General features: G+C 30.4%; 3 protein-coding genes across 4 annotated transcripts; 1 reads left to right on the plus strand and 2 right to left on the minus strand.

Annotated features, from left to right (window-relative positions):
• Positions 1-516: 516 nt before the first annotated feature.
• LOC122716768 (probable serine/threonine-protein kinase irlA) lies at positions 517-5,802 on the minus strand. Of its 2 annotated transcripts, none has more exons than XM_043940143.1 (5): positions 5,712-5,802; positions 2,851-2,961; positions 2,412-2,642; positions 2,067-2,327; positions 517-1,988 (listed from the first exon to the last, which is right to left on the minus strand). In XM_043940143.1, exons 3-5 carry the CDS (start codon positions 2,601-2,603, stop codon positions 795-797), a joined length of 1,647 nt encoding a protein of 548 aa, XP_043796078.1. In that variant the 5' UTR covers positions 2,604-2,642; positions 2,851-2,961; positions 5,712-5,802; the 3' UTR covers positions 517-794. The 2 variants fall into 2 exon arrangements, with proteins under 2 accessions (XP_043796078.1, XP_043796076.1); XM_043940141.1 differs by lacking the exon at positions 5,712-5,802 and adding an exon at positions 3,338-3,961.
• Positions 5,803-6,094: 292 nt separating this feature from the next.
• Positions 6,095-11,198, minus strand: LOC122716769. Its single transcript, XM_043940144.1, has 4 exons — positions 11,082-11,198; positions 9,933-10,588; positions 7,719-8,017; positions 6,095-6,232 (listed from the first exon to the last, which is right to left on the minus strand). Exons 1-3 carry the CDS (start codon positions 11,196-11,198, stop codon positions 7,753-7,755), a joined length of 1,038 nt encoding a protein of 345 aa, XP_043796079.1. The 3' UTR covers positions 6,095-6,232; positions 7,719-7,752.
• A 3,347-nt stretch (positions 11,199-14,545) lies between these two features.
• Positions 14,546-21,847, plus strand: LOC122716849. The gene is made up of 6 exons (XM_043940297.1): positions 14,546-14,668; positions 16,190-16,354; positions 18,385-18,514; positions 18,589-18,802; positions 21,187-21,322; positions 21,600-21,847. Exons 1-6 carry the CDS (start codon positions 14,617-14,619, stop codon positions 21,845-21,847), a joined length of 945 nt encoding a protein of 314 aa, XP_043796232.1. The 5' UTR covers positions 14,546-14,616.
• Positions 21,848-22,766: the final 919 nt, after the last annotated feature.

The following is a 22,766-nucleotide window of genomic DNA, read 5'->3' on the forward strand; positions in this document are numbered from 1 at the left end:
CTAAATAGTATTATATATAGGCATAAACGCATATTCTACATAGATTGGAAAGTAAGATTTGTCTAGTAAAATTTACTAGTATATTAATCTTGTTTAGTTGGTAGGAAGGAAAAAATAGGAATTTTTATGCAAATTGATTTCAACCACAAATTAATATTTATATTAACAAAATGTTAAAAAAAAAAAAAAATGAAAATTTTAACTTAATTTAAAATATATTTAATATTACATAATATTTAAAATTAAATTAAAATATTTAAAAATCAAAAAATTCAAATATGTTTATTTTAGGATTATATGTTGCTGTTTCATGGAATTATAGAATAATATCAAATTCGAAATAATATGCTTTGATAATTTATTAATTTCGTGATAACGATAATAATACTATTAACGTTTTTCACAGTTTACAACTGTTTTTAACCAATCATATAATCAACTATCGATAAAAATTTAAAAAAGATTTAAAAAGCGCCATGAACATTTATATATCTATTATCATATTGTCCGGAAATATTAGTAGAAAACCATTCGTTGGTCAAATGATAATTTAGTTAACCAAAATCATAACGAATCGTATATGTCCCAAAAAGTTTCAAAAACGATGGTCCGTTCCTTTATCGTTCGATGAGAATATAATAATGTCACGATATAAAGCTGAATATAAAGAGTTAAATGCGAACAAGTCCGATATACGATATACGTTAAATACGTCGTCGTTATTCAGAACTTGATACATATAATAATTATATGAGTATCTTTATTAGAATACAATTTTCAATGAAAAGAATGATTTACAGACGCGTCATTTCAGAATTATTTAGTGCCCTTAATTTCCCATCCGAATGGCTAGATCGACGATGTCGAATTTGAGCGTGCGTACTAATAATATATCCACCTTCCTCTTGTCGATTGTGTTTCTCCACTTGAATAACCGGCATACATCGTGGAGCTGGCCCATCTAAACATTCACAGCTCAAACTGGCATCTAACTCGCCTTGATATGGTGGCGGTATTAACAAACTTTCGGTAGATTTAGTTGGCTGAAAGTGTCTACTAGAATTGCCCGAATATGTAGTACCACTACTTGTTCGTCTTTGAACAGTACCAGTTGGCGTTTTCGCTCGTCCATGCGCATTCTTTCCTGGTCTTTCGGCGCTATGCGTTTTTATAGTAGCCGTATCCAAATAACCATATCCGAAACCGTAACCACCGAACGCCTTGGTAGTCAGATTGTCCCAGGATTTTGGTTTGGCATACTGAAGGCACGGTGGTGGTCGTTGATGTACATTTGGATCCCAATAGAGAGTATCCGTGCTTAGGCTCGTTGAGCAAGAGGCTACGCTTTCAGCTGCGGTCGAAATATCGCTGCTGGTAACAGAATGTAAACTATGTCCTGATGTGCGCGAGCAGTTATGTGTACCATGTGGTTGTTGCTGTTGTGTCTGGTTCGATTGTACATGATGATGCTGGATTTGTTGCTGCTGCTGCTGCTGTTGTTGCTGCTGTTGCTGCTGCTGTTGTTGTTGTTGTTGCTGCTGCTGCTGCTGCTGATGATTTTGTTCATTCTTCGCTCTTCTTTGTTTTTCTCGACGTCTACGACTAGGTACACAATTAGGATCACAGCATGGACTGGCTAAATCGTATGCGTCTAAACTGCCGCTATCTGATTGTTCTCTACGACGACTGGCGCTTGAAATACAAGCAACGCATAAACTATTTTGCGGAGGAGGGTGAAGAGGAAGTGGATTTTCACCACTACTAGATTGTTGTTGCTGTTGTTGACAAGATTTGTGCGATTTCGATTTGGCCGGTGTGCTATTCATCCCGTTTGCTTGATGATAACTATGTCGTGACGAAACAGTCATTCCTGATTCACTCGACATCTTCGAGAGAAAATGATGATGATCGCTTCGTGAACGGGGAGGCCCTACTGTTACTAGGCAAGCGGTGTTTCGAGGAACTAGACATGGTCGTCCATCTGGAAACTATAAAATCATCCATTATTTTTTTTTTTTTTACTAAAATCTAAATAATCTGAAATATAAATGATGTTTTTAATATACCACATTGTAAAATAACAGATGTTCCGTAGATGTAGCCGGTCGACAGCATTGAATTGTAGAAGAATTGAAACTTGACGATGGTGATGGTTGATTAGCGTTACTAGTAATTACACTATTAGGCGTTCTTTTACGGGCTGGCAGTGAATGGGTTTTCCATCGACCCATGAGAATAGATCGTTCCCTCTCACAGAGTCTTTCTAGCTCACCAAGGCGTGATTGTAGAGCACGTTGTAGTTCAATATAACGCATATGCAATTCCACCTGAAAAAATCATCGATATTGTACGTTCAAATCTGAAACGATAAATTCAAATGGTTATCGGTCGTTGACCTTCTCGATATTTACTTTTCTTACACAATCTTCAAAAGATACAACCATTCGCATTCTAGTATCACAGTTTTTTATGAAATTGACTAATGTCTTATGATCCGCTCTGTCCATTTCGTGGCCGTTTATCGAAAGTATCACGTCACCCTCTCGCATACCTGCTTTGAACGCTGGTCCATCGTATTCCACGTAATCAACATACGTGACCATCTCGATTTCCTGCTCTCGCTTGTAATGTATCCCATAACTCTGTCCAATTTCAATTGTCACTCAATTAAAAATTTTATATTTAAATCAAAGTTTATATATATTTTTTTTTTTTTTGAAATAATAAAAATTCTAAACAATATATTACTATGCTATTTCATAGTAACATAATCACAGAATATAATTAAGATATAATTAAAGAAGATACATACAGATGTTATTGCATGATATGGATGAACGAGCAGATTACCTGTAACGTGAAACCGTATGTGCCATTTTTCTTCTCAACGATAATGGTACGACGACGTCTGTCTTCATCCGCTCGTGTTACTCGATCTGACTTTGATCTTTCTAGCACAGCCTAGAAAAAAGTATGATACTGGTAAGTTCGTATGATAAACGGAAAACAAAGAAGCCTCTATTATCATTCTCTAACATTGCATTACTTCGTCTAATGGAACATATTCGTTCCTATAAGCTAAACAAATTTTTACTAAATTATCTACATCCTAAATGTAGCGTTGCAACGAAATTAACGTAACCCAAAACATACGATGCATTTTTGGAAATACTTGCGCGATAATCGGGATTAATTAAATAAAATCAACAGACATATCTACCAACATGAAACGCAAAAAAAACTGGTACAACAAACGATAACAATAACAATGACAACAATAACAACAACAATAACAATAACAAAAAAAATAAGAATCAGATAATAAGATTCAACACACGTTGTGCAATCCACAGAATTTCCTTGACCACGAAAAACAACTCGAAATGGGCAACAAGAAACTGCTCGAGGAAGGCTGTTTCAGCAAATAAAAATCATTCTTTCGATACACGAGTCGATGTAATAACATTACACATTCCACGACACCACTCCATTCCTCCTCGTCGCTGTTCTCAACGCCGGCACGGTGTTGTTGCCCGGCCACCTCCGTATTCTGCGGCGAGTTGTTCATGATCCTTTGAAACGTGACACAAAGAAACAGGAGCGAGCGAATCGAATTATCCCCGAAGAAATATTTCTCTGTGCGCGGATTCGATCACCACCTGGGGGGGGGGGGCGGGGGGGAGGAGGGATCCTACGTGGCCGTGTGGTTGAGACGTGGTGCAAGCTAGGTATCGGGGCGTACGCGCGTAATCCCGTTTCTTATTCACTTTCGAACGTCAGCTTCACTTTCACGTTTCTTTCTCTCTCATTGTGCTTACATTTCGACAGGCGACGCCAGCCAGCCAGCCAACCAGCCAGGCCGCGAGGTTAACGTGCGTTTAGGCGCGATTATATACGTGCTCTTTTATTGTTATCTTCCTTCCCGGCTGGTGTCGCCGGTTCCCAATGCGCTTGCCCGACAATATCGGCTTACAACCCCGACCGTTCGGTGGTAAGCACTGAGGGTGGCGGAGGAAAGAGAGAGCACGCGCAGTCTCATCATCCAGTGATCCCTCCTCTCTCACGTTCACCCTTCGTTCCTTCCTTCCGTCACCTTTTGTCACCCACCTTCCTTCCCTTCCTCTCCCTTCCCTTCCCTTCGCCTATGTGGGACAGGAATAACTTCTCGCGTGCAATGTCCTTGCGGTTTGCATTGATGATTTGTTTCCTCCAGGAATCGGTGTCAGCGAACATCAAATCAAGTTTTCTTCTTTTTTTGATGGAACTTTCTTTCTTTTTACGTTTATTGACATCTATTATGAACGAAGTCAGTTTTATATACGTATACTTTTTTTACTTTATTATATTGGAGATCGTTGAGGTTTGTTAAAATATTTGCTATTTCTTTGCTTTGAATGGTGATAGATACACGAAGGAAAGTAATTTTAAAAAGGAGAGATGTGGTAATATGTTGAAATAAATACGTTTAAGTAAATAAGGAATAATCAAATACACGCGTTAATATTAAGTTTTTTTTTTTTTTAATTTAAATAATAATTTGTTAGATGTATTTATTTGTTGATAATTTATTTTCTATTATACATATGTAATCGGTTTTTATATTATTAAACAGTATTGAAGAAATTCTTTCATTTTTAGGTCGTTTTTGTTACATAGAGTATTGTTATATTTAGCAAAAGAATAATGAAAGAGAATGAAAACTGGTGCAAACAGGGAGAACATCCCACTCTTTCTTTTATGTTTCTCCACTATTTCCATTTCTGTACTTCGCCGAACTGTACCCCGAACGACGAAAATAACATGTCATGACGTCGTTGTCGTGGATTTCGATGTATTTTTATAAATATCTCGACGAACAGAGAAATAAACTGCCTAATAAAGAAAATAAAAAATGAAAATGAAAATAAAGAAAAAAAGAATAAAAAAAAAAAGCACAGAAAAAGAATGATCGAATCATTCACCGAATGAACTCGTTTGCTATTTCTTCTTCTTTTTTTCCGTGCTTATCTCTTTCTCAACTTTTTTCGTTTCTTTTTCTTTCACCGTGACTTTTTCTTTCACTGTGACTTTTTCTTTCACTGTGATTTTCTCCACCGGTGGGGAAATTGTAACCATTGGTTTTTGCAAAGGCGGTAGAGGTGGAGGCTTTGGTTTTGGAACTGGGACGTGTCTGCACAAATTAATCACTCGTTTCGTTAAAATGTCGAGTTTATATTAATTCTTAATTATGTAACATTTATTCATTATATGATCAGACATTTTTGTAATGTATTTAAAATGAATCCTTGTTTTCCCTTCATTTCAACAAAATTCAAATTAAAAAAACCAGCATTCTTTTATCATTTGCTACTTGCTCGTTAGATAGAAAATAAAATACATATATTTAAACACTTTACGAATAATTGATCAATTATTGCTAAGCATATGAAAAAATCTATGAAGATTTCTATCTATCGAAGAGTTTTGTGGAGTTTTATTCTTGCAATAACTGATGGATCGAGTTATTTTAATTTTTACGAAGAGTGATCTTTTGTATAAATGAGTTTTAAACGAATAAATATTCTTTTTCTTTTTCTTGCTCTACATTCTTGTTCTAATGCATTATATGATCGAGAGTTATTTACAGAAAAGGAAGAAATCCTTTTTGGATTCATGAATGAAGTATATCTCTTGTGCAACAAGAAAAGAAAAAAAAAATTACTTAATCTTACTTGATGGACATATGTATTTCTTGCACTGATCTGTCCTGAGTAATATTGATCCAAATATTCGACTGTGTCCTCGGTTTAAGGCAGAAACCTTTATCCACGCAACATTCCGCATGATCGAGTTCTTCCTGGGCCCGAAACTTCCTTTCCCAACATTCCTCCCATTTGCGTAAACGCTCCTTCTCCTCCTCCTCGCGCTTCTCTCTTTCTTCCCGATCCTTTCTCTTTCTTTCCAATTCTTTCGCCACTTTCTTTGACTTGCGCTTCTTTTTTTCATCTCCCCGCTCCATTGTTTTTGCATTTTCCCCATTCTTGACATCTATCCTTTCCCAACACGGTTCACCAATCACCACTTCCGGCCGTTTTAATTGTTGCGAGAAAGTTTCCTCTTTAATTGCCGGTGTTATCTGTCTCGTTTTTCTATTCGGATCGAGGAGAACGTATAGAAATATCGCCTCCAATTGAAGAGTTATTAGTATGTTTTCAGTAAGAATCTTAATTAATGCATGATACGGGTTGATTAACTGAAAATTAAAAAGAAACATTAATGAAGAACAGATAAAATTGTGGATTGGACTTTTTTTTTTTTTTTATATATGTATACGCCAATAAGTAAGTCTTGAAACTCGAGTGATCATTTTTGACGGGAACATTATTATACTAATAATAAATTATAGTGATTATTGATAATATTGATAATATAAAATTTGTTAAATGTCAATTGCATTTTAAAAATATAATTTCAATTAAAGATAAATAATTTCGATTATATATGTCAGTAATCCGAATGGTAAATTTTTATTTATATATCTTACATGATAAATGTCGTTAACAGTCTTTATCGCGTAAAAAATAAAATTATACAATTAAACGTAAACTTATAAAGTCACCTATGACCAGTCGATATTAATTATTATTTAAAAAAAATCTTGTTTAATTACTGAGACAACGTGTAGTATTATTTTTTGATTTTTGTCATGTATTTCTGTTGCATTTATCATATTAACGGAAAATTTTGTGGTTGGAAGTATGGTTGGAACTATGGTTGGAAGTACGAAATGAACATAATTAAATATCAAAACAAAAACCAAAGTGACAATTTATTAAAAGATAATTTCATTTTAACGACCTCTGAAAAATTCTATAAACGCTTATCTTAAAATTTTTCGATCCTTTCATGAATTATTTTCATTTTATTTTCGAAATATATTCTTCTTAAAATACGTTATATGTATATTATATAATATAAAATTCTTCATGATAGATTTATTAAAATTATTATGACTTATTATATTATTTATAAATGAAAATAAATTGTATTCTAGTTTTCTAACTTCTTTCAATTTTGACAATATCTCTCTGCTTTTTTTTGCAATTTTATTTTATCATTAGAACAAGATTTTAATCGAAAGAAATAATTTTATTTTTCGAAGTACGAAAAAATTAATATAAATTATTTAATGATATTGATGTTGATCCCTGTATCTTTCAAATTCAAAATGCAGAATAAATAATATTAGAACGACTTTTACGCGTTGTGAAACACAATTCAATTCAAATTTAATTATATTCCATTGCTGACATTTTCGTATTATCATTCTTTAGCAGAATAGAATTGCATTTGATTGAAAGAAATGTTAAAATATAATTTGAATGCATATTAATGGTATTATTAATTTTTTTCATGAATGGTTGAGTAAAGATCATGTAAAGGTCAATTTTATTTAGACATTTTTTTAAATGGAATTATACGTATATTTTTTAATAATATATCAATCGATGCAACTCGATATTTTCTATAAAAAAATATTAACATATATATTTAAAAATCATTGGTTTAGCAAATATTTCAATTTGAATAAATTTGAAATATTAATTATAATAAAATTGAAATTCAAGATTCTTCCGATTCGAACTTTCCTTCATTGATAAAATAAATCCTTAAAATATCGATGTTGCCAAAATTGAAAAAAAAGTCACTATTTACCCAAATTAGAAATAACTACTTACTTGTTACGCATTTTCCCTTGAAAAATATCTTCTTTCATTTAGATTTACAACAGTTGCAATTATAATCCTTCACGGGACATCCACATTTTTTCACGGTTTCTTTAGTAATCAGATCAGAAAACTTTTTCGGCGCGGAAGCACCGCAACAAGATGGACAAGGAGGTGGTTCCGCACATGGAGTGCATTTTCCTTCTTGACGAGCTGCTTCGCGTATCGCAGCGAACGTTTGATCAGTTGAACAGGGACACGGGGTCTGTTGCTCTTTTCGTCGTGCTTTCGGTGAGCATGGACACTGTTTTCTGAAAATGAATAAAGAATATGCTAAGAGAATACTTTTTTGATGATGGATGACGTCGAAGATAAATCGTTATACATCGAAAATTGAATAGTATTTTTTAAATTAGCTAGTATCGATTTTTTTAATAAATTTTTAATAAAAATTTTAACAAGATTGATATTTCATTTAAAATAAATACATACATCAAATTAGCTCTTATATATTGTTAAAATAACAAGTGGAGAAACAATTCAAAGTGCAATATTTCATAATTTCACCAGATGGCAGCAGAAGTCGAAATATCAGATACAGTACAGTAACTCGCAAAAATATTTAGACACTTACGTACATTTAACAATCTATATCGTTGTTGTTAATTATGAAAGAAATGAACTAACTCAAACTTGTTTCTTTCGATAGAATGTTTATTGTACTTTATAAATTTAACTTTTAAGAAATAATTTTAAAATTAACTTATAAAAAATTACTATTTTTAATTACTTTACTTATAAATTTTTTAAATATTTTTTTTATAATACAAAAAATAGTTGTAATTACATTTAATTTTTAATATTATTTTATTACATCAAGTTAATTAAATAAGTTGCACATATTTGTAAAGTACAATAAATAATCTATCGAACGAAACAAATTTGAATTTCATTTTTTTGTATAATATAATAAAGATATAGCTTGTTAAAGTTAAGCATATGTTTATGTTCAAATATTTTTTGTACTTCTTTAACGGAAGTTAAGATTCTCTATAATTGTTTACAGTAACAGATATAGTTGTTATCAAAACATTTATATTTGATAAAAATAGATGAACCTTGACTTTAATCAATATTTTAACATTAGCACGTATGTTTAAATGTACAATTATATATGCCTGTGAGTATTTGAAAGTATGTTTGAAACTTGAAAGAATGAAACGTCATATTTAAAAGTTGAGACGTGAATCATGCCTTCTTCAAAGAATTATATTAAATTATTTTTAATGACAAGTGTGAGTTTTCAAAAATTGCAAGAGCGATGATCGATTTGATGTGATTTGAGAAATACTTTTACAAGTAAGCAAGTTAACGATCACTCTCAAATATGGCGATCACCTAGTGACCGTAACAGGCAATAATCTTATGAAACTACTCTCGTATAATACTTATTAGGAATAGAAAGTTGAAAAAAGATAGATTCTACGTTCATTGCAGTCGAATACCAATGTGGTGACAACTCAAAGTGATGAGAAAAGCGTTCAATTTATAAAATTATTATATTTGAAATACTCTGATTCTATGAATAATACATATTAGCAATAGAAAGTTGAAAAAAATAAATTTTGTATCTATAATTTTCCATTAATTTAAATTTTAATGATTAAAACAACTAATTATTATTGCTAGAAGAATCACAAAAACATAATGATATAATGATATAAAAATATAAAAATTAGAAAAATCTGATTAATCTTTCTGCCGTATAATTCGTATAAAAGCAATTTTCTCGTCGTCTTTAGACTAAAAATATCCAAATTTAAATTTTTATAAACCCAATTAGAAAAATGCGATTAATGTAAACTATCTATTTCACTCTTTAAATATCACAATGTGATATTTTATGTTCTTTTATGCACATATATCATTCATATCATATAAATTTGCGATTCAAATTTTTTTTATAAACATTTACAAATAAATGTCTGTAAATGTATATTTATCATTCTTCGACGAATCTTAATTGGAGATACGAAAAATTTCTCGTAAATAAAAATCAATTTTGAAAAAGAACTAACAAAATATTATTATAGGATTATAGGAATATGAGATAAAAATATCCATATAATAATAGTATAGTAAAACTAGTTGCGCAACCGTAACGCTTATCTTCCATATTCTTTATGCGCTCGCTATATTCAACGTGTAATATAAAAGTATACGTACCCTTGACGCGAGGCGCAGCAAGGCCGTGGACCGTAATCGGGTTGTTTAGGTAACGGGGGACACGAATTGGTTTGTACGATCGGTGTCGCACAACAGGTTCTTCCTATCGTCTCGCCACTTCCATCGCACTTCTTTGTGCAGGTACATTTAACAGGGGCCGGTGTGTAACATTCGGAGGGTATTTTTTTGCATTGAAAAACAGGACTGTCATCCGCCCCCTTGAAAAGATACGGTTTCCTATTGTGCGGTATTTGAAACTGGGTGATGATCTTCTTGCCGAAACAGGAAGCTCTTATGTAAACTGTCACGGATCCAACGCATTGTCCGGTCGTTGTTGTGATTTTAAACGTGTCCTTGATCGTTTGACAAGGATTAGGTATTTTGAACACCTGTTGGCTCAACACGGCGTTTATTATCGCTTTCGCCTCGATCTGGTACGAGCCGATCAACATTACATCCGGCAACACTCCAGGTGGCAATTTTTTGTAGACGGAGAGTTTTATGGGGAAGGTGGTTAAGGGTCTTTGAAGAACGATTGATGGCAAAGCGAACAAACAGGATTTACCCTTCTTGAAAACTTGCGTGTCGCCCTCGATACAACCGCAGCCGTCTGTTAAAGCTTCTTGGCAAATGTCGATTGGGGGTAAACTGAGAATCTGTGGATTAAGATTTTTGAAAAGCGTGAATATTTTATAATATAAAAGAGGAAGTAAGAATGCAAGGGGAAAATTAATGTAATTCTTAAACGAATTATTAAAAATTAAAGAAAATTATTTTATTTATTTAACGTCGATTCTTGTATTGGAATTGATAATATCGAATTGGTATGGAACGTGTAAAGTTATATAAATATTTATTTATATAAATAATCGACACGTATTAAACAATTTAACCTGTGTAGAGGATTACTATAGTATGTACATCCTGAATAATTTTTTAAATAATATTATTGGATAAATTTTTTCAATTTTTATGATCATTTTTGTATTTATATAATACAAAAATTGTCATAATGAATGGAGGAAATGAGAAATGTTTATGCGAAGAGGTTATAGAGGTTTGGAAAAAATATAATTAACTTATCGAATATAATTTATAATAATATATAATAACGTATAAATTATCGAATTTAATATAATTTTAATTTACTTGAAATGAAACACACGTGGAAGCTGGTAATAATTCCTCTTGCATAGCTCTAATCACAGGAATTTTAACTTTGTCGACCAGAAACTCAATCAAGAATAATTCCTGTTCATCAGCCATTTTGAATACATTACGATATTTACAAGATTTTTAAAACATATTTGTTCAATTTTTAAAAAGATTATTTAACAAATCTTATTATCTTTTAACCCTCAATTTAGATATTCCCATTGAGTCGTGCGATTTCAAAAATTTCAAAGTTCAAAATCTAATAGCAATCCGAAGAAGGGGGCGCTCAATTCGAACAATCTCTATTTTACACTACTATAAGAGGGAGGGGGAGAGAGAGAGAGAGAGAGAGAGAGAGAGAGAGAGAGAGAGAGAGAGAGAGAGAGAGAGAGAGAGAGAAGAAAAAATACTAGATGACTAGAACTTTCAAATAATTAAATTCAATTTCAACAATCATTTTAATAATTCGATCAATAAATCAATATAGATATAAATATAAAATACAAATATACACGCAACAATGAGATCAATATCATTCATCGGAATCCAATCGAAAACAAATTTCTTAAAACGATCCACACCTATTCACTTCTTCTTCTTCTCCTTCTCCTTCTTCTCCTTCGCCTTCGCTTTCTTTTTCACCTTCTTCTCTTCCGTCTGCATCTCCCTTGTCTCGCACCTGATCGGGGGTCCCCTCTCCGTCCCTTTCGGCGTTTTCATCTCCAATTGTATGTCAGACTTCTCCCCAACCCCGACGATCCCCTTCTTCCCGATTCTCAGCACGAACACGTCGTGATCGGGATCGGACGTGTCCGGCCCAGGAGCATCCGATTCGGCCGCCACGGTGACCGTCGGCTTCTTGTCCTGGCCGGTGTCCAGGATCCCGGACACCTTGAGGACCACCGCCTTTCCACACGGTTGGACGGGCCCACGACTCGATTGTATCAGGCCCGTCTTGTGCACGTCCGCGCAGGTTTCAGGCTTGGACCGGGACGCCGTCAACAAGGCGCTAGGGGGCCTCGATTCCATCCCCTTCCGGCTCACGTTCGGCTTCAACGTCGCCCCCGTCGGATCCCCGCAAGGTGTGCAAGGGTGTTGCTCCTTGACGCAAACGCGGCAAGGGGGGCCGGTTTTCAACAGCTCGTCCTTCGAATCCCTGCAAACGTCCATTATCTGGGAATCGATGATACGACACTTGTAAGCCACCGATTTTTCGTTGCACTCGTCGCCTTTGAAGATGTAAGAGGAGACTGTCCGTTCCGGTGGCGCCTCGAATTCGGTGACGATCGTTTGCCCGAACGCGGATACCCTGACGTACATGCACACGGCCCCGATCACGTTGTCGTTGTAGATCAGGGGCACCTCGCCCTCGAACACTTTGGGCGGTGGCGCCATTTTGTGCCAGCATTGAAGCATTTCTTTCCTCAACGCGGCGAAATGTTTGGTAAGGTCCAACTCCCCGCTACCGACAAGCACGTCCGGTTTCACACCCTCCGGCATTTTCTTCTGCACGCACACCTTGATGATCAGGTCGAAGAGTTTGTTGATCACGTTGTACTGATCGATGGCGAACATCACGGAACGACCGGAAAAGAAATACTCGATGTCGTCCGCTATCCCCGCTTGGGGATGAAACATCGGGTCCACCGGGGTGATCTCGATACCCTCCCTCCCGGTGAAATTGAGAAATTCGACGGATATCGTGGTTGGGACAAAGAACATTTGATTGAGTTTCGCTAAACGCTCACTGGTCATGTGGTGAATGAAGAATTCCAACAGGAAGAGGTATTGCTCCTTGTTCTCGAATGCGATCACTTCACGGCTACCGAACTCCGGTATCGCCACCACATCCGTTTTCTCCTTGATTTCTTTCGAGGCCTTCTTGTTCGAACCACGTTGACCACGTTGCTCCATTAATGCAACCTGTTCGGCTCGATGACGACATCAGAATTCTTTCAGAAAACGAGGGGTGAAATATGTGATTTACGTAAAATTTCCATCGATAAAAAATGATTTGGATTAACACTTCGAATTTTTTTGGAATCCTGACAATTAGGTTAAAGGTAGTTCCGTGATGTTTGCCATAGGATTCGATTTCGCCCGCAAGATCGATCGGGTTATCGATTAGTCGTAGCGGTTACACGCGAGAACCTTGGAGAACTGGTTTCGATCTCTCCCTCCTGCGAACTCCCTCGTTCAAACTTTCGATTGATCAGCGGTCGCGGGATGATGCGAAGATTGACGATGAGAAGTTGAAACCTTTGAACCGATTTCGCGTTTCGCGCGTTTAAACAACGATGTCATCTCGATATAATCGAGATATGGTTATCTTTATCTGTATATGCGCGATGACAGGTCAAATTCCTTGTAGTTCTTGTAAAACTTCAGTGAATCATCTCGATTATGTCGTTTAATCCGTAAATTTAATTTTATACAAGTAAATTTTCCACGTGCGAGTCGATTCTTTTTTTTCTTCTTTTTTCTAAATTCAATTGCGTGAAAATGTTTATGGTACGATGATGTGTACACACACACATATATATATATATATATACATATGCATATATATTATGCTTGTATATATAGCGTTTGATCATCGAAATTAGTTTTAAAATTTCTATTTCTTTTTCTTTCTGTGATTATTAAAAGTTGAAATATATGATGCAATATACGATGACAAAGTTCAATAATAAATAATAAACTTTTTACGTTACTAAGACGTTTATACACGAAAATTTTAACGAAAAGGATAAGATATATAACCTCTTTGATCCTTTCGAAACAAAGTTTTCTTTTGAAAGATGAACGCAATTATATATAATATGATAAAATAAATTAAAAAAAAAAAAAAAATGAGCTTAATTTTCAAAATGATATTATTTCATTAATAAATGAGATTACATATTCCAATATATTTCGTATCGATAATATTAGAAACTTTTATTAATGATGTATTCTATTCACTCTTGTATAACTTATAATTTTATACAAAATATCCTATATAAATAATATGGAAAAATATTATAAAATAATATTTTACATCTTTTGAATCATGCTTAAATAAAAAACCAACCATTAATTCATCAATATTCGTTGAGATATTAAAAAATTGTCATTGTTCGAAGGAAACATATTTCTGTATAAATTCTATATATTTTCAACATACTTTTCTTTGCAACTTTCATTAATAATTCATTAACAATAGATATTCATAACTATCTTTGCTTGTAATTAATGATCGGTACAAGTTAAATGCAAGATAATAACGAATTAATTATTGCACACGATCGTCATCACTTGATACAATCCAAGCCCAAAGACAATTTGTAATTTATGACAAGTAATGTTCTAGATATAAATTTTTAAAAAACTAATTCGATGGCCAACGACTTCGTGAAACCGTAAAATCACTTTTATAATCACCCTGTCACGTTTCTAGTTTCCTGAGCCACCGCCTCTCGATTATTATCTAACCGACGTTTCGCCAACACTTAAATCAGATGGAATATTTTACCATGGAAAACCATCCATGTGCCATAAATGCGTGGCTAAGCACCTCAAGCCGATCAAACGGACAATACGTAAGTATATCGGTTTGAATAATGATTATCTTGTTCAAATATAAACGATAACTCTTCGAAGAAGGACTACTTTGTTCACTTTGGAAATAGTTTTCACATTTACGAACTCGTGAAAAAAGAAAAAAATAACCAAAGAGAATTTATAATAAATTTATAATAAAAATTAGGAAAAATTTTCCACGTAGAAAATTACGTAAATCGATTTATTTAATACAATCTTCTAATTAGTTTTTGAAAACAAATATTCATGTTTAATAAATATTTTTAATACATTCATCGTTTATGTTTTAAATTTCAATATGCATGTACTAATATTATGCATATATATATATGTATATTATATTTTTATGTTAATACTTATGATTAGATATGAAACGTAAATGAACTTTTCCACGATGTTTGAATTATCTTTGATTCGATCTTTTTTCAATCGTTAAATGATTTTTCATCAAAATTCTTCGTTTTGATGATCTTTATATCATTATATATCATTATTAATTTCTCCAAACGCATTAAAAGTCCATTCGTTTAATGAAGCAACAGTGATTTTTACATTTTTTCAAAATAGCTTTTATAATGGATTTTAAATCCGATCCAAGTAAAAGATATCCCAGATTTTTATGGCCAAACTTTGTATTATATAAATAAATTGTATTATATAAATAAATACTTATTCTCAATAAATCTAAATAGAAAATATTATATAAACATATGTTTATTCATTTTCTTTTACCAAAATGGGAAAGAAATAATCTTGCAATTACTGTGATGCAATACAGAATTAGATCGATAACAATATTTACATTTCTGCTCATGCTTATGCAAACTGTATTTCTGATAAACTAGTTGATAAACGATTTCTTCGTCGCGAAACTTTTTAAAATTTATCCTTTAATCAAAGCAGATCAATCCAAATAATTCCACTGTTATTAATTGTACGCATCAAAGGGCAATACGATATACTTCTACATATTAGGAAATCTATGTTTGACACTTTCTTAGAATAGCTCGGTATTTCCGTCGTAGAAGTCGTAAACGAAATGCGTATCTCCATACTCTAGATTCATAAATAACTATGGCATATGGTTTGTCAAAAGTTTACTAATAAAAATAAAAATCGCACATTATATATCGTTGATCGATTCTTGTATTTTTATTTATTTCTATCACGTGTTTTTTTTATTCAAATAATAAAAATTAATATCACGATAATCTCAGATCCTTTCTTTGTTTTTTCTTTTCTTATTTATTCATATATATATATATTGACAAAATTTGGCTCTCGAAATCTGGAATATTCAAAAATATCAAAATTAATTAAAATTAATTAAAATCATTAATCGATTATAATTATCTATTATAAATAATAATAAATATTCGATCACAGTACAAGTGTTAAAGTGGCAATTATATGTTTATCCCGTATCGTTTGAACGATTCTTCTCCTGTTAGTGACAATAAAAAGCTATGCCACAATTGAGTTAAGTCAATCGAATTAGAATTGTCGCGTAATTGTTACAGTCGACCCTCTAGCGCCTATACAGGAACTGAATCCACGCGTTTTACAAGAATACGTTGACAAGGAGAAAACGTACGTGGATCATCCTACGAAAGATGAGGGTGTCGTTTTCAAAACGCTTTGTTTCTTGCCGAAATCGAAGCTGATTTATCACCGAAAGCAAAAACGTTGGTATCATTTATTCATCAAATTATGAAAATTCATATTTTTTAAGAAAATACTTTTAAATACTTAAAAATATGATAAGACATAAATATTGTTAATGTTGTATATTGTGCATTGTAATATAATTATATTATTTTAATTTAAGTGTGTTTACAAATAACGAGTGCAAAAATTTTTATTTACAGAGTGTGTGGTAATTGATTGTACAAGTGGGCAAGAAGTATGATTTTATTGTCCCAATTTTTTTTTTTTTTTTCTTTTTTTCATTATTTGAACACTTCGTTTTGAAGAAAAATTGAGAAATACTGCTGTTTGATTTCTAATAATTTCTAATTAACATTCGGATATTCAGTTTTCTTTTATGTTTCTAATATCGCATGTGTTTCCTCGTTAAATGTTCTAGACTAAAATTTGTTTGTATAATTTATTATTAAAGCTTATTATTAAAGTTTAAAATTAATTTATTAAAAATTAAAATTTGTAAAGTACATTTCTACAATTATTATATATATATAATAATTATTTATATTATTATTTATATTATTTATATTATTTTATTATATAATTATATTATTTATATTATTATATATTATATATATATACAATTATTATATATATATATAATATATATAAAATATATATATAAATAAAAATAATAAATAGAATTAAATAGATAATAATAGAACAATGTGGTAACAATAATGCAATAATAGAAATATTAATAAATTTAGATTACAGATATTGAAGTGAATTAGCATGTAAGTATATATTGTCGAATAGAATAATCGAATGACTTGATGATTCTTCATAAAAAAATTGATTGTTTAAAGAGTATTTGCAAATAAATAAAAGATATTTTAGAAAAATAAAATAATGAAATTTCTGATAAATTGTATTGTAAACTTTTACAAATGGTAAAATATCATTGAAACGTATTATTCTGATCTGCTTTGATAATCAATTTAATAAAATGAAATCATAAAAATTCTAGAAAGATAGAATTGAGATTTCTTTGATAAAAAGAGGAAAAAAACTTTTTTTTGATACAATCTAACATATATAAAAAAAAATATATTTTTTCAATCGATATTTCATTTTCGATAATATTAAATTTAAAATCTATATTTTTTTCTATCAATAATCATATTTTCGTTTAATCACAAATATATTTGATTAAAAATTTTTAAATTCTATTCAAGTGAAAAAAATGTTTCTTTTTTTTTGATATATCTTTAGATAAATAGATTTATTGGAATTAATAGACAGATAATAAATAGACACATATATAATATGTATAACATAGATATGATATAATATAAAAATAATAAATAAAAATAATAAATAGAATTAAATAGATAATAATAGAACAATGTGGTAACAATAATGCAATAATAGAAATATTAATAAATTTATATTACAGATATTGAAGTGAATTAGCATGTAAGTATATATACATATAGAATGACTAATTTTTTACATTTATTAAATTTTTTACATTTATTAATTGGAATTAACTTTACTTTAATTTAATTGGAATTAATTGGAATTTACTTTATAATATATAAGAAGATATATATAAATATTGATTTGGAGATATTAATCGATACGAATTTGCGACATTGTAAGATCCTCCTGGTTGTCTGGGATATTAATTGTTACCCATTTAAAGTATAATAGATCGACACATACCAGTCTGGCAATTTCGGCCAATCGAATATCGGCCAATCAAACATAGAAATAATTTAACATCCGAGAAGCAATCAATGACGAAGTGAATCATAAACGACACTAATTCGTTAATGAGTCACGAGTGATTTGTAACCCAATTCCAACGAGTCGTTGGAAAAATTAATCTAATTGCTAATCATCGATCCATCAATGGCAATAAACTCTTTTCAATCCCCAATAAGATATTGAAAGATTAAAAGAGAATTATTTAAATTTTTTTCAGAAATTATTATAATAAATTTCTAGAAAATCGAATTTCTTTTCTAAATTTTAATTCACTCTAAATATCCTCTTCCCTGAATAGCTTTATTCGCCGTGTTTCCCCGATCGGTGCAATATGAATTATGGTACGTACGTGAAAAGCAAATGAAAGAGCTTGAAAAACAGAAAGCACTCAGCGTACCATGCAGTACTCAAAAAGAAGAAACGCTCAAGTAAGTGTTTTTATCGTTACCTTTTATACTTACAATAAAATGAATGATAAAATATATATATATTTCTTATATAGAAAGGATGAAGAACCGTGCAATCTATTAAAAACGCCATTTTGGTGGGAAGATAAAACCGAAAAACCGAGCGGTATACTTCCTCCAGTTGGAAACATAAACGATTACTCGTACGAGAAGTTTGATAAAACCCTTGAGCAAGACGTAAAAATTAGCGAAAGACTCGAGATAGATCATCCGAGCAAATATATACCGGGTGCAATTCATCGATCGCAGGTATTATATTTTTTGAGTATAAGAATTGAGTATAATATCGAGTTTCTCTTAAATGAATAACGAGTTAATTCTTTATTTCAAAAAAATTTAAAAAAAAGAAGAAATTAAATCGAAAGCGATCTTGAACAGAAATATGATATAACACTTAATCAGAGATAATATTGTTTTTAAATACTTAGTATTATTTAAATAAAACATTTGCAAATGATCATTAAAATAATATATTGTCTTGGCTAGATATTATTTGAAATAATTATTCATTATTTAAATAAATAATATTATTCTTTAGATTATTTCAAGTTATTTGGTTTTCAAATGAAATAAGTTTATTTCATTTTAATTTTTTATTTGGACAATTTCGAATAACGTATTTTTTGGATAGTTGTTAATATTTTTAGTTTTGAAAAAATTAAACCTGAATAATAGTAAAATATAATATTTTGATAAATGAAATATAAATTAATAAAACACTTACTGCTCTTTAGATAAAAGATAGTAAGTACAAATAACAAATAAGATTCTTATATATAATTCTAAGTATATAATAATAGAAGTATTGTTTTTTAGAATGTCAGTATATTATTTTTGTTTTACGAATAATTAACTTAAATCTATATTGTATAAATTAATCTGCACTATAACATATTTTGTAAGGAACAGAGATGCGTATTAAAGTGTTTCAAATTATGGTTAAATGTATTTTAGGAATATCTAGGTAGTTTACGTGAATTGAGTGGAAAGTGTAAAATAGAGAAAGTGAAAATATACATGCATATAATATATCGTGTAGAAAATGTTTATATACACGAGTTACTTTTTATATTTTTTGATTTTTTGACTTTTCAATAAGAATCTTGATTGATGTCCAATACCAAATTCTCTCAATTTTTATTACTCTAATTAAAAAAAAAATTATTATTTTATTGCTAAAACGAGAGAAGATATTGGAAAAATATATTTTTATTAATTTTATGAAGAAAATCAGTTGGAGTTACGTAAATTAAATCACGATATTCAATTTTCGTGTAATTCTTTTTTGTTTATATTGAATGATAAAAATACAATGATTGAGCGGAATGAAAAATTCGATGGCGGAAAATTCGAAAGTGACCGATTGTTTTTTTGTTTGTAATTATTTTTATTGTTTAATGCCTAGGGAAAGTTAAAGTAGAAACTTTCAGACTTGTGACCTCGAATTAAAAATCCTGGGAAAAACTGTTTATGACATTAGCGATTCGCTATTAAGGCCATCTCGAAAAGAAAAACTCTATATTGCAATTTAAAAAATATTGCTTTTTCAAAAATAATTTTATTATTTTATTGTAAATCGTTTTTACAATATAATATATTTTTTTTTATTTCTAAATAGCCACTTAATCACTAATTTACTTTACTAATTTATTTTAATCCGATTATTGATCTAGATTTCGAAATATAGCTTCAATAACGCTGGAGTAATCTTCACGTGTTGTAAACTTAACTTCAATCTAATTATATTCCATTTTCATACAAACATGTTTTGAATGAAATTAATTAGAACGTGTTCTATTATTTTTCTTTTTGCTGCTTATAACGATTATATCGATTATATATAAGTATGAAAGAGAATGATAAATAATTAATTACATTTGCATAAATGTTTGAAATCGCAGGCAAAAAAATCAAACGTATTCAATTTTTCCTTATTTTATAAAAAACGAATAAAAATATATCTTTTCCTTGTCTTGTTTGAAAAAATAAATCTTCTAAAATTTTATTTTATTTTTATTCCAACAATTATTATTTATATCAAATTCAAATATATTATTTAAATCTAATCCAAATCTTTTTTTATTCGAATTTTTCCAAAAGAATTATCTTTGTTTGATAACAATGATTTTTAAAACAAAAAATAGAACAAGAATTTAGTTAACTGGTTCATGGCGATGTTAGCGTGAGAATAGCGCATCTGTAAAATTAAATATCCGGAATATCGTATCACAAAACAACGTTCTTTCCCGCTAGAATCGTCAGATGCACGAGTTTCATTTGTTACGCCACATAAAAGTTGCATTTTTATTCGATGATTTGCAAGTAGAGCAAAATGAATCAAGTCTACAAGTCTAATTATTAAAATGAATATTTTTTTTTTTTATTCTTAATTTGAATTAGAGGCGTGTATAAAAAGTATTGAATTTTGATGAGATACATATATACGTAAGGAGTTAACTATTTGTTCACCTATTCATGTCACTACGTCATTGTGTATGCAAGGTATCACATGCATTTTCATACAATATTATATCAAGGTTAACGCGATTACGCATTGAAAATGCAAATATATCGTCGATTTAATTTTCTGCGTGTGTACTTTTTGATTGAGGAAATGATTGAATTTTGAACAGGGTTCAGGCGATATGAGTATGATAGATAGCTTGCATCAAGCAGATACTTTTAAAGTCGTTCTGAAAGAGCGCGAACCCTTAGCAGAAAGCCCACCTGTTGAAGAAAACGTTTGCCATTCTGAAAAATATCATATACGTGAGCATTTTACAGTTCTTTTTTCCTTTTTGAACCACCTTTTTTTTCTCTTTTTTTTTTAACTAAAATCTTTAAAACCTTTTTAAAATTTATCGAAGTGATTTTTCACACGTCTCTTTCAAAATTATCTGAATCTTTTTTTTTTTTTTTTATGTTTCTTAAAATTTTATAGAATTTTATAGAAATAATTATCAGGCTTTTAATATCTTTTTAATTTCTTTTATCAAATGAGTTTATAATTGGAATCTTATAAATGATTTTAAAATTTGTTTTGTAGCACTCGTACCGGATTGCGATGAAGTTATAGAAGATAATGATAAGGATATTCGATGGTATCCTATTCACGAAGATTTAGAATTACCAAAAACTGAAGCTGAAAGGCAAGAGGAATTACGAAAATTAACCAAACCCTTTTTACACGATTTGCATACATGGTATTCAAAAAACAAACCAACGAAATTATTCATCCCTGTTAGACAAATTGGAAAGAAAGCAATGCCTGAAAGGCGCTTTTCTCATTTGTAACATTGTCCTTAGTATTAAGATTAAAGATAAATAAATTGTTGTTTATAAATTAATAAAGATAAATAAAATTAAAATAAAATGAAAAAATAAAATGAAAATTAATAAAAAATACTCATGTTAGATTTTTATTATATTATTCATTGAAAAAAAATAAATGCAGTAATATTGTGAAATGATTTTATATAATATAATCAGAATTGTTGAAATAACGTGTAAAAAGATTAAAACTATATACTATTATATATTATATATATATATTAATTATATATATAATTGAATCAAACAAATATTATTACATCTATTATTTTATAAAATAAATTAATGATTCAATTATGAAACGTATTTCATAAATGCATCACAATTTTCTAATAACAATTATTGTCTAATTAATTGTTAATAATATAAACATGTTATATTTCATATAACATAAATATATTATTATATAAGATATATATTTTATTATATACTGTAAGAATCTATATATATCTATGTAATATCTATATATACTGTAAAATATTAAATATATTAGATTCTTACAGTTCTAAAATTATAAAATTAATGTTACGAGCATAAGATATTTAATTTCCAAAATTGATTTGAACATAACTATTAAATTACGCCATGAATACTTATGATACGGTTAGATTTCTTTTTTGCATGATGCTTGCAAATTCCATAAATGATATGACCATTCTGACGAAGAGAATTGTGTTATTAATTTTTCTCTCAAAGATCTCTCTTTGAATATTCTTACAATTTACTTATCCTTTTTAATATATATCTAATATATTAAAATTCGATAATTTTCATGAATCGATAATATTGAAAAGTAACATATATATTTGAAATTACCGAATTGATCAAAAAATTGCATTGTTTGAATGAATTGTTATATTTTATCGATTATCACTTTTCTCGA

This window comes from Apis laboriosa, unplaced genomic scaffold (assembly GCF_014066325.1).
Source record: "Apis laboriosa isolate Shangri-la unplaced genomic scaffold, ASM1406632v1 scaffold49_cov149, whole genome shotgun sequence".
Lineage (NCBI taxonomy): Eukaryota > Metazoa > Arthropoda > Insecta > Hymenoptera > Apidae > Apis > Apis laboriosa.